This window comes from Petromyzon marinus, unplaced genomic scaffold (assembly GCF_048934315.1).
Source record: "Petromyzon marinus isolate PM22_M1 ecotype Great Lakes invasive population unplaced genomic scaffold, UKy_Petmar_22M1.pri1.0 PM_Scaffold_394, whole genome shotgun sequence".
In the NCBI taxonomy this organism is placed as follows: Eukaryota; Metazoa; Chordata; class Hyperoartia; order Petromyzontiformes; family Petromyzontidae; genus Petromyzon; species Petromyzon marinus.
In genome coordinates this window covers 62,501-75,210 of record NW_027423384.1, presented here as the reverse complement: position 1 = coordinate 75,210, position 12,710 = coordinate 62,501, and the positions used below count along the sequence as shown (strand labels likewise).

The window sequence follows — 12,710 nt, the reverse complement described above, 5'->3', positions numbered from 1 at the left end:
TCTGTCTGTGTGTCTCTGTCTGTGTGTCTCTGTCTGTGTGTGTCTCTGTGTGTGTCTCTGTGTGTGTGTCTCTGTGTGTGTCTCTCTCTGTGTGTGTCTCTCTCTCTGTGTGTGTCTCACTCTGTGTGTCTCACTCTCTGTGTGTCTCTCTGTGTGTGTCTCTGTGTGTGTCTCTGTGTGTGTCTCTCTGTGTGTGTGTCTCTGTGTGTGTCTCACTCTCTGTGTGTGTCTCTCTCTGTGTGTGTCTTTGTGTGTGTCTCTCTCTGTGTGTGTCTTTGTGTGTCTCACTCTCTGTGTGTGTCTCTGTGTGTGTCTCTCTCTGTGTGTGTCTCTCTCTGTGTGTCTCTGTCTGTGTGTGTCTCACTCTCTGTGTGTCTCACTGTGTGTGTGTCTCTCTCTCTCTCTCTCTGTGTCTCTCTCTGTGTGTGTCTCTCTCTGTGTGTGTGTCTCTCTCTCTGTGTGTCTCTCTCTGTGTGTCTCTGTCTGTGTGTCTCTGTCTGTGTGTGTCTCACTCTCTGTGTGTCTCTGTGTGTGTCTCTCTCTGTGTGTCTCTCTCTGTGTGTCTCTGTCTGTGTGTGTCTCACTCTCTGTGTGTCTCACTCTCTGTGTGTCTCTCTCTGTGTGTCTCTGTCTGTGTGTCTCTCTCTGTGTGTGTCTCTGTGTGTGTCTCTCTCTCTGTGTGTGTCTCTGTGTGTGTCTCTCTCTGTGTGTCTCTATCTGTGTGTGTCTCACTCTCTGTGTGTCTCTCTCTGTGTGTGTCTCTCTGTGTGTGTCTCTCTGTGTGTCTCTCTCTGTGTGTGTCTCTGTGTGTGTGTCTCACTGTCTGTGTGTCTCTCTCTCTGTGTGTCTCACTGTCTGTGTGTCACTCTCTGTGTGTCTCTCTCTGTGTGTGTCTCTGTGTGTGTGTCTCACTGTCTGTGTGTCTCTCTCTCTGTGTGTCTCACTGTCTGTGTGTCACTCTCTGTGTGTCTCACTCTCTGTGTGTCTCTCTGTGTGTATCACTCTGTGTGTCTCTGTCTGTGTGTGTCTCACTCTCTGTGTGTGTATCACTCTGTGTGTGTCTCTGTGTGTGTCTCTGTGTGTGTCTCTCACTGTGTGTGTCTCTGTGTGTGTCTCTGTGTGTGTCTCTGTGTGTCTCTCTCTGTGTGTGTCTCTCTCTGTGTGTGTCTCTCTCTCTCTCTCTGTGTGTCTCTGTGTGTCTCACTCTGTGTGTCTCACTCTCTGTGTGTCTCACTCTCTGTGTGTCTCACTGTCTGTGTGTCTCTGTGTGTCTCTCTCTGTGTGTGTCTCTCTCTGTGTGTCTCTCTGTGTGTGTCTCTCTCTCTGTGTGTGTCTCTGTGTGTGTCTCTCTCTCTGTGTCTCTGTCTGTGTGTGTGTCTCACTCTCTGTGTGTCTCACTGTCTGTGTGTGTCTCTCTCTGTGTGTCTCACTGTCTGTGTGTCTCACTGTCTGTGTGTGTCTCTCTCTGTGTGTCTCACTCTCTGTATGTCTCACTGTCTGTGTGTGTCTCTCTCTGTGTGTCTCTCTCTGTGTGTCTCTGTCTGTGTGTGTCTCACTCTCTGTGTGTCTCACTCTCTGGGTGTCTCTCTATGTGTTTCTCTGTGTGTCTCTGTCTGTGTGTGTCTCTGTGTGTGTCTCTCTCTGTGTGTCTCTGTCTGTGTGTGTCTCACTCTCTGTGTGTCTCACTGTGTGTGTGTGTCACTCTCTGTGTGTCTCTCTGTGTGTGTCTCTCTCTGTGTGTCTCTGTCTGTGTGTGTCTCACTGTGTGTGTGTCTCACTCTCTGTGTGTCTCTCTGTGTGTGTCTCTCTCTGTGTGTCTCACTCTCTGTGTGTGTCTCTGTGTGTGTCTCTCTCTGTGTGTCTCTGTCTGTGTGTGTCTCACTGTGTGTGTGTCTCACTGTGTGTGTGTGTCACTGTGTGTGTGTCTCACTCTCTGTGTGTCTCTGTCTGTGTGTGTCTCACTGTCTGTGTGTCTCACTCTCTGTGTGTCTCACTCTCTGTGTGTCTCTCTCTCTGTGTGTCTCACTGTGTGTCTCTCTCTGTGTGTCTCTCTCTGTGTGTCTCTCTCTCTCTCTGTGTGTCTCTCTCTCTGTGTGTGTCTCTCTGTGTGACTCTGTGTGTCTCTGTGTGTCACTCTCTCTGTGTCTCTTTCTGTGTCTCTCTCTCTCTGTGTGTCTCACTCTCTGTGTGTGTCTCTCTGTGTGTCTCACTCTCTGTGTGTCTCACTCTGTGTGTCTCTCTCCACGTGTCTCTCTCTCTGTCTCACTCTGTGTGTCTCACTCTGTGTGTCTCTCTCCACGTGTCTCTCTCTCTGTCTCACTCTCTGTGTGTGTCTCTCTGTGTGTCTCTGTGTGTCTCACTGTGTGTGTCTCACTCTCTGTGTGTCTCACTCTCTGTGTGTCTGTGTGTGTGTGTCTCTCTCTGTGTGTCTCTCTCTCTGTCTCACTCTGTGTGTCTCACTCTCTGTGTGTGTCTCTCTCTCTGTGTCTCCCTCTCTCTGTGTGTCTCTCTCTGTGTGTCTCTCTGTGTGTCTCACTCTCTGTGTGTCTCTCTCCGTGTGTCTCACTCTCTGTGTTTCACTCTCTGTGTGTCTCTCTCTGTCTCACTCTCTGTGTGTCTCTGTGTGTCTCTCTCTCTGTGTGTCTCACTCTCTGTGTGTCTCTCTCTGTGTCTCTGTGTGTCTCTCTCTGTGTCTCACTGTGTGTGTGTCTCACTGTGTGTGTGTCTCACTGTGTGTGTGTCTCACTGTGTGTGTGTCTCACTCTCCGCGCCTCTCACTCTCTGTGTCTCTCTCTCTCTCCGTGTCTCTCTCTCCGCGTGTCTCATCCCAGACACGGAGTTGGTTCGCTTCCTGGGCTCCGTGTCCACGCGTAGGCCGGAGGCCCCCGGCCGCTGCCCCGCGGGCCGCAAGTCCCGCGGCCTCCTCCTGCCCCCGTTGCCGTCGCCCGCACGCCGCGCCAGCGGAGACACGCGGCAGCGGGAGGGAGACACGCGGAGGGAGACACGCGGCAGCGGCGAGGGAGACACGCGGAGGGAGACACGCGGCAGCGGCGGCGGCAGCAGGGACGGCAACAACGGCAAGACGACTCCGGACGGAGACGCAGGCCCCCGGCACGGCGGTCTCAAGGTGGCGGAGAGAGAGAGAGAGACACAGACACGGGGAGAGAGACACACGGGGAGAGAGACACAGAGAGAGAGAGACACAGAGAGAGAGAGAGAGAGACAGAGAGAGAGAGAGACAGAGATAGAGACACAGAGAGAGAGAGAGAGACACAGACACGGGGAGAGAGACACACGGGGAGAGAGACACAGAGAGAGAGAGACACACAGAGAGAGAGAGAGAGACAGAGAGAGAGACAGAGATAGAGACACAGAGAGAGAGAGAGAGACACGGGGAGAGAGACACACGGGGAGAGAGACACACGGGGAGAGAGACACAGAGAGAGAGAGACACACAGAGAGAGACACACACAGAGAGAGAGACAGAGATAGAGACACGGGGAGAGAGACACACGGGGAGAGACACACACAGAGAGAGAGAGACAGAGAGAGAGAGACACAGAGAGAGAGAGAGACAGAGAGAGACACGGGGAGAGAGACACACACAGAGAGAGACACACAGAGAGAGACACACAGAGAGAGACAGAGAGACACACAGAGAGAGACACAGAGAGAGAGACACAGACACACAGACACACACAGAGAGACACACAGAGAGATACATACACAGAGAGAGAGACACACAGAGAGAGACACACAGAGACACAGACACACAGACACACAGAGAGAGACACAGACACACACAGAGAGACACACACAGAGAGAGACACACAGAGAGAGACACACAGAGAGAGACACACAGAGAGAGACACAGACACACAGACACACAGAGAGAGACACAGACACACACAGAGAGACACACACACACAGAGACACCCAGACCCAGGGCTTGAACCCAGACTCTCAGTGTCTCTGACACGGCCATCGTGAACCCCCTGAGAGAGAGAGACACCCAGACCCAGGGCTTGAACCCAGACTCTCAGTGTCTCTGACACAGCCATCGTGAACCCCCTGAGAGAGAGAGAGAGACACCCAGACCCAGGGCTTGAACCCAGGCTCTCAGTGTCTCTGACACGGCCATCGTGAACCCCCTGAGAGAGAGAGAGAGACACCCAGACCCAGGGCTTGAACCCAGGCTCTCAGTGTCTCTGACACGGCCATTATGAACCCCCTGAGAGAGAGAGACACCCAGACCCAGGGCTTGAACCCAGACTCTCAGTGTCTGCGACACTGCCATTATGAACCCCCTGAGAGAGAGAGAGAGACACCCAGACCCAGGGCTTGAACCCAGGCTCTCAGTGTCTCTGACACAGCCATCGTGAACCCCCTGAGAGAGAGAGACACCCAGACCCAGGGCTTGAACCCAGGCCCTCAGCGTCTCCGACACGGCCACCGTGAACCCCCTGAGAGAGAGACACGTGTCTGTGTATTTGTCCAGCTCTGGTGGAGCCGCATGTCCAACCGCTTCCACAACCTCAAGCTGTCCGGCACCTTGCGCCGAGGCGTCTCCACCGGACGCCTGGCCCCTTACCCAGGCACGGCCGACGACCGTACCGCCGGTGGTGGCGGTGGTGGCGGTGGTGGCGGTGGTGGCGGTGGTGGCGGTGGTGGCGGTGGTGGCGGTGGTGGCGGCGGCGGCAGAGGGAGGCGGTGGTCCGGACCGAGCGACGGGCCGACTGACGGCGATGGGGAGGGGGAGGAGCTTGAGAGGGGCGGCACTGTCATGGCCGCCTGGCCGGAGGCGGACGTCGGTAGGCACAGAGACAAAGGGGGCCCCGGGTAGCCTCTAGCAGGGCTGTAGGGGCAAGTGCTGTGAGTAGCAGCAGCAGTGCCCTATAGACACACAGACAAAGGTGCCCCGTGTAGCCTCTAGCAGGGCTGTAGGGGCAAGTGCTGTGAGTAGCAGCAGCAGTGCCCTATAGACACACAGACAAAGGTCCCCCGTGTAGCCTCTAGCAGGGCTGTAGGGGCAAGTGCTGTGAGTAGCAGCAGCAGTGCCCTATAGACACACAGACAAAGGTGCCCCGTGTAGCCTCTAGCAGGGCTGTAGGGGCAAGTGCTGTGAGTAGCAGCAGCAGTGCCCTATAGACACACAGACAAAGGTCCCCCGTGTAGCCTCTAGCAGGGCTGTAGGGGCAAGTGCTGTGAGTAGCAGCAGCAGTGCCCTATAGACACACAGACAAAGGTCCCCCGTGTAGCCTCTAGCAGGGCCCGGTTGGCTATGTACAGTGCGAAATAAGTTCAACATACATAGACTCACCACACAGAGACTCACAGACTCACCACACAAAGACCCACAGACACACACAGAGACTCACAGACACACAGAGACTCACAGACACACACAGAGACACACAGACACACACACACAGAGACTCACAGACACACACAGAGATTCACATACAGCCACAAACACACGCACACACACACAGACACACACAGAGACTCACAGACCCACACAGACACACACACACAGAGACTCACAGACACACACAGAGACTCACAGACACACACAGACACACGCACAGACACACGCACAGACACACACACAAAGACTCACAGACACACACAGAGACTCACAGACACACACAGACACACACACAGAGACTCACAGACACACACAGAGACTCACAGACACACACAGACACACACACAGACACACCACAGACACACACAGACACACACAGAGACTCATAGACACACACACAGAGACTCACAGACACACACACACAGACTCACAGACACACACACAGAGACTCACAGACACACAGAGACTCACAGACACACACACACACACAGACTCACAGACACACACAGAGACTCACAGACACACACACACACAGACTCACAGACACACACAGAGACTCACAGACACACACACAGACACACAGACACACACAGATACACACAGACACACACACGCACGCTCTCCGCGCTGATGCCACCTGCAACTGACCTGGTTGTTTGTTGTTGTTGTTGTCTTCTGCAGGAGTTGGCAACTCCGCAGAGTTTCCCGACCCTCTGTTGACTACCATGGTGAGTGGCAATCGTCTGTACCCGTGTGGTGTGGTGTGTGGTGTAGTGTGTGTGTGGTGTAGTGTGTGTGGTGTGTGTGTGGTGTGTGGTGTAGTGTGTGTCTGGTGTGTGTGGTGTGTGGTGTGTGTGGTGTGTGTGGTGTGTGTTGTAGTGTGTGTGTGGTGTGTGTGGGGTGTGTGGTGTGTGTGGTGTGTGTGTGTGGTGTGTGTGTGTGTGGTGTGTGTGTGTGGTGTGTGGTGTGTGTGGTGTGTGTGGTGTGTGTGGTGTGTGTGTGTGGTGTGTGTGTGGTGTGTGTGTGTTGTGTGGTGTGTGTGTGGTGTGTGTAGTGTGTGTGTAGTGTGTGTTGTGTGGTGTGTGTGTGGTGTGTGTAGTGTGTGTGTAGTGTGTGTGTGTGGTGTGTGTGTGGTGTGTGTGTGTGTGGTGTGTGTGTGGTGTGTGTGTGGTGTGTGTGGTGTGGTGTGTGTGTGTGTATGTGGTGTGTGTATGTTTGTGTGGTGTGTGTGTGTGGTGTGGTGTGTGTGTGGTGTGTGTGTGGTGTGTGTGTGGTGTAGTGTGGTGTGTGTGTGGTGTGTGTGGTGTGTGTGTGATGTGTGTGTGGTGTGTGTGGTGTGTGTGGTGTGTGTGGTGTGTGTGTGGTGTGTGTGGTGTGTGTGTATGGTGTGGTGTGTGGTGTGTGTGGTGTGTGTGTGTGTGGTGTGTGTGGTGTGTGTGTGTGGTGTGTGTGTGTGTGTGGTGTGTGTGTGTGGTGTGTGTGTGTATGGTGTGGTGTGTGGTGTGTATGGTGTGGTGTGTGGTGTAGTGTGGTGTGGTGTGTGTGTGGTGTGTGTGTGGTGTGTGTGTGGTGTGTGTGGTGTGTGTGGTGTGTGTGGTGTGTGTGTATGGTGTGGTGTGTGGTGTGTGTGGTGTGTGTGTGTGTGGTGTGTGTGGTGTGGTGTGTGTGTGTGGTGTGTGTGTGTATGGTGTGGTGTGTATGGTGTGGTGTGTGGTGTAGTGTGGTGTGGTGTGTGTGTGGTGTGTGTGTGGTGTGTGGTGTGTATGGTGTGGTGTGTGTGGTGTATGTGTGGTGTGTGTGGTGTGGTGTGTGGTGTGTGTGGTGTGTGGTGTGTGTGTGTGGTGTGTGTGTGTATGGTGTGGTGTGTGGTGTGTATGGTGTGGTGTGTGGTGTAGTGTGGTGTGGTGTGTGTGTGGTGTGTGTGTGGTGTGTGTGTGGTGTGTGTGTGGTGTGTGTGGTGTGTGTGGTGTGTGTGGTGTGTGTGTATGGTGTGGTGTGTGGTGTGTGTGGTGTGTGTGTGTGTGGTGTGTGTGGTGTGGTGTGTGTGTGTGGTGTGTGTGTGTATGGTGTGGTGTGTATGGTGTGGTGTGTGGTGTAGTGTGGTGTGGTGTGTGTGTGGTGTGTGTGTGGTGTGTGGTGTGTATGGTGTGGTGTGTGTGGTGTATGTGTGGTGTGTGTGGTGTGTATGGTGTGTGTGGTGTGGTGTGTGGTGTGTGTGTATGTGTGGTGTATGTGTGGTGTGTGTGTGGCGTGTGTGTGTGGTGTGGTGTCTATGGTGTGGTGTGTGTGGTGTGTGTGTGTGTGGTGTGTGTGTGTGGTGTGTGTGTGTGGTGTGTATGGTGTGGTGTGTGGTGTGTATGGTGTGGTGTGTGGTGTAGTGTGGTGTGGTGTGTGTGTGGTGTGTGTGTGGTGTGTGTGTGGTGTGTGTGTGGTGTGTGTGTGGTGTGTGTGTGGTGTGTGTGTGTGTGTGGTGTATGCGTGTGGTGTGTGTATGGTGTGTGTGGTGTGTGTGTATGGTGTGTGTGTGTATGTGTGTGGTGTGTGTGTGTGGTGTGGTGTCTATGGTGTGTTGTGTGGTGTGTGTTGTGTGTGTGTGTGGTCTGTGTAGTGTGGTGTGTATGGTGTACGTTGTATGTGTATCCCACCCCCCCCCCCACGTGTCCCCCCCCCCACGTGTCCCCCCCCCCACGTGTCCCACCCCCCACGTGTCCCACCCCCCACGTGTCCCACCCCCCACGTGTCCCACCCCCCCCCAGATGCACCGGGGCTCTCCGCTGTCGCGTCCCCCGAGTGAGGAGCTCCGTGCCGTCATCGCCCCGTTCCTGCCGCCCACCAAGTTAGAGTTGCGGGGGGCTGAGCGCTCGCGGCCGGCTCAGCAACGCCACCACCACCACCACCACAGCAACAACCACAGCAACAACCACAGCAACAACCACAGCAACAACCACAGCAACAACCACAGCAGCAACCACAGCGTCCACCTCGCCCCTCGGACAAAGGGTGGTGGAGGTGGTGGTGGAGGTGGAGGTGGTGGAGCGGCCTCTGATGTGGTGAGGATGGGGAGGGATTGGTGGGGTGGTGGTGGGGGGGGCAGAGGGGAGGGTTGAGGAAGGGGATGGAAGGGAGGGAAACATGAAGCAGAGTGGTGAGGCCTGGGAGATACCAAGTGATGTCTTGATGCGGGGGGGGGATCTTTGTCTCTTCTTAGACGTCTGTGAGCAGAGTGGTGAGGCCTGGGAGATACCAAGTGACGTTCTGAGGCAGGGGGGGAATCTTTGTCTCTTAGACGTCTGTGAGCAGAGTGGTGAGGCCTGGGAGATACCAAGTGATGTCTTGATGCGGGGGGGGGGGGATCTTTGTCTCTTCTTAGACGTCTGTGAGCAGAGTGGTGAGGCCTGGGAGATACCAAGTGATGTCTTGATGCGGGGGGGGGGGATCTTTGTCTCTTCTTAGACGTCTGTGAGCAGAGTGGTGAGGCCTGGGAGATACCAAGTGATGTCTTGATGCGGGGGGGGGGGGATCTTTGTCTCTTCTTAGACGTCTGTGAGCAGAGTGGTGAGGCCTGGGAGATACCAAGTGATGTCTTGATGCGGGGGGGGATCTTTGTCTCTTCTTAGACATCTGTGAGCAGAGTGGTGAGGCCTGGGAGATACCAAGTGATGTCTTGATGCGGGGGGGGGATCTTTGTCTCTTCTTAGACATCTGTGAGCAGAGTGGTGAGGCCTGGGAGATACCAAGTGATGTCTTGATGCGGGGGGGGGGGATCTTTGTCTCTTCTTAGACGTCTGTGAGCAGAGTGGTGAGGCCTGGGAGATACCAAGTGACGTCCTGAGGGGGGGTGAATCTTTGTTACTTCTTAGACGTCTGTGAGCAGAGTGGTGAGGCTTTGGAGATACCAAGTGACGTCTTGATGTGGGGGGGGAATCTTTGTCTCTTCTTAGACGTCTGTGAGCAGCGTGGTGAGGCCTGGGAGATACCAAGTGACGTCCTGATGCGGGGGTCGGGGGGAATCTTTGTCTCTTCTTAGACGTCTGTGAGCAGAGTGGTGAGGCCTGGGCGATACCAAGTGACGTCCCGAGGCGGGGGTGGCTCTCCCTCCACCTCGCTCCACTCCTCCAGCACCGTCACGACCTTCAACCACTCGGGTAAGACTGCAACCACCCGGCAACCATTCCAGTGGGTGGCATTGGGGAGGGTGCTTTATAAATTGGAACGGGAAAGTAGTAGCGGTGTGTGAGAGAAGTAGACCCCCCCTCCCATGTTAGCCAATGGGGGGCTCGGGCGAGTGGTAGATTGAGAAGCGTCGTGGATTGGAACGGGAAAGTAGTAGCGGTGTGTGAGAGAAGTAGACCCCTCCCATGTTAGCCAATGGGGAGCTCGGGCGAATGGTAGATTGACAGGTGTTGTAGATTGGAACGGGAAAGTAGTAGCGGTGTGTGAGAGAAGTAGACCCCTCCCATGTTAGCCAATGGGGGGCTCGGGCGAGTGGTAGATTGACAGGTGTTGTAGATTGGAACGGGAAAGTAGTAGCGGTGTGTGAGAGAAGTAGACCCCTCCCATGTTAGCCAATGGGGAGCTCGGGCGAATGGTAGATTGAGAAGCGTCGTGGATTGGAACGGGAAAGTAGTAGCGGTGTGTGAGAGAAGTAGACCCCTCCCGTGTTAGCCAATGGGGGGCTCGGGCGAGTGGTAGATTGAGAAGTGTCGTAGATTGAAACGGGAAAGTAGTAGCGGTGTGTGAGAGAAGTAGACCCCTCCCATGTTAGCCAATGGGGGGCTCGGGCGAGTGGTAGATTGAGAAGTGTCGTGGGTTGGAACGGGAAAGTAGTAGCGGTGTGTGAGAGAAGTAGACCCCTCCCATGTTAGCCAATGGGGGGCTCGGGCGAGTGGTAGATTGAGAAGTGTCGTGGGTTGGAACGGGAAAGTAGTAGCGGTGTGTGAGAGAAGTAGACCCCTCCCATGTTAGCCAATGGGGGGGCTAGGGCGAGTGGTAGATTGAGAGGTGTCGTGGATTGGAACGGGAAAGTAGTAGCGGTGTGTGAGAGAAGTAGACCCCCTCCCATGTTAGCCAATGGGGGGCTCGGGCGAGTGGTAGATTGATAAGTGTCGTGGATTGGAACGGGAAAGTAGTAGCGGTGTGTGAGAGAAGTAGACCCCCCCTCCCATGTTAGCCAATGGGGGGCTCGGGCGAGTGGTAGATTGAGAAGCGTCGTGGATTGGAACGGGAAAGTAGTAGCGGTGTGTGAGAGACGTAGACCCCTCCCATGTTAGCCAATGGGGGGCTCGGGCGAGTGGTAGATTGACAGGTGTTGTAGATTGGAATGGGAAAGTAGTAGCGGTATGTGAGAGAAGTAGACCCCTCCCATGTTAGCCAATGGGGAGCTCGGGCGAGTGGTAGATTGAGAAGTGTCGTGGATTGGAACGGGAAAGTAGTAGCGGTGTGTGAGAGAAGTAGACCATGTCTCCCCATGTGTTCTTTCGCTAAAGTGACGTAGGTATAAAATAAAATAAATAACGACGTTTCGGGTGCAACACAAGCGGTCGGCCCCAGGCGGGAAGAAGTAGAATCCAGCAGCAGTCCACTGCTGGATGAAATAACCAAAGCGATTCCAGCAGTCACGAAAGCTTCAAATCAAGAAGAAGACCTCTTCCTAGAAAAACATTGAAGTGTGTGTCTGTCTGTGTGTGTGTGTCTGTGTGTGTGTGTGTGGGCAAACAACCCCCTACCTCCTCGCGGTGCCGGACGGGCAACTCTGTCGTGGACAGTGCTGTGGGGGGAGGTCCAATTCCGATTGGTTCCTCTCCTCATGGCATCTGTGACCACCACAGGGGCTAAACGGGGGCTCTGGATGGGTGCGAGGGGCTGGTAACCCCTCCACCTTCAAAAATGTACCACTAAACCACGTCTAAAATATCTAACTAATAAGCTTGTGCTGGAGGCCCCAGGGGGACAGGCGTTTATGACATCTCCTGGCCAAACCCCAATTGGCGGAGCCAGGAGATTTGAATCTGTACCCTCGGGGCTCCTCCAGATACAACGAAAAGCAACTTCGTGTGGCCACGTGGAATGTTCGAACACTCACTGGTGGAGGAGAGGCTGCCACTCCTCTGTCGGGAGCTGGACCGGTACCGCCTGGATCTCTGGGGCATTCAGGAGGTCCGGTGGACCGGTTCTGGCTCCTGCCACCATGAGGGGTGGACAGTCCTCTACTCGGGGCAGCAGACTGCCAAACAACAGGGTGTGGCTCTTCTTTTGAACAAAAGAATGAAGGGGGCGTGGGAGCGTGGTGGTGAGGTGTGGGGAGCTGTAAGCCCCAGGCTACTTTGGGCTCGCCTTCCCATCAATCGGAGGCGTGGAGTGGTGGTCGTGGTTACTTATGCCCCCACCGAAGACGAACATCCGTGGAGGGATGCAGGCAAAGCCGATGAGTCAGATGCCTTCTATGAACTCCTGTCACAGGTGCTGGCTAAAGTGGCCCCTCGGGATAGAGTCATCTTGTTGGGTGACTTCAATGCCCGAGTTGGTCATGATGCTGGCACCTGGTCTGGAGTGATTGGAGGGCATGGGCCAGATCAGCTCAATAACAACGGTAGGAGGCTGCTAGATTTTTGTGCAGCCCATGGGCTTGTAATTACCAACACGCTGTTCCGGCATCGGCGCATCCACACAACATCATGGATGCATGCCGGGTCCAAGCAAGAACATCTGCTGGACTACATAGTGATGGACCATCGGATGCGAGCCCATGTCCTTGACACCAGGACCTACCGTGGAGCTGATCTGCCCTCTGACCATCGACTTGTCATCTGTAAGATGCGCCTGCCATTCTTCCGCTCCGGTGGTGGGTGTACACCCAGGACCCCATTCCAACCTAAAGTGGCCTGGTCTCAGTTATCTGATGAAAGTTGCAAGCGAGAATTTCATCATCGCCTACGGCTGGGGTTGGCATCGTCCCCCACTCCTGATGTCGAGGAAAAAATGGGCGAGGTTTAGGACTCTCACTCATGCAGCTGCATTGGCTGCTTTGGGTACGCGGTCCAGACCTCCCCAGAGACCCTGGCTGACAGAGGAGGTGTTCAGGATGGTTGAGGAAAAGCGACAGGCCCACTGTCATCGGCTACAGAATCCCACATCAGAGAATGAGCAGGCTTACCGCAGCCTTCGCTCGGAAGTTCGGAGAGCCGTGAGGCGCTGCAAGGATGGGTGGTGGTCGCGGGTTGCTGAGGAGATGGAGTCTGCCTCAGTGGCCCGCGATCACAAATCTCTATTTAACTCCATCAAAAAAAGTAACCTGCAGCGCCACACGTATTACCATCATTAGGGGAAAAAATGGTGATCCAAT

General features: G+C 54.8%; 1 protein-coding gene across 1 annotated transcript in view; it reads left to right on the top strand.

Annotated features, from left to right (window-relative positions):
* Positions 1 to 12,710, top strand: part of ANKS6 (ankyrin repeat and sterile alpha motif domain containing 6) — a gene marked incomplete at its 5' end in the record, with an annotated part of 44,385 nt that overhangs the window by 16,652 nt on the left and 15,023 nt on the right. Inside the window, 5 exons of the mRNA XM_076064336.1 lie at positions 2,832 to 3,127; positions 4,499 to 4,811; positions 6,050 to 6,096; positions 8,125 to 8,418; positions 9,396 to 9,513. Of these exons, the coding sequence (XP_075920451.1) occupies positions 2,832 to 3,127; positions 4,499 to 4,811; positions 6,050 to 6,096; positions 8,125 to 8,418; positions 9,396 to 9,513 (1,068 nt within the window). The remainder of the gene's footprint in view (positions 1 to 2,831; positions 3,128 to 4,498; positions 4,812 to 6,049; positions 6,097 to 8,124; positions 8,419 to 9,395; positions 9,514 to 12,710) is intronic.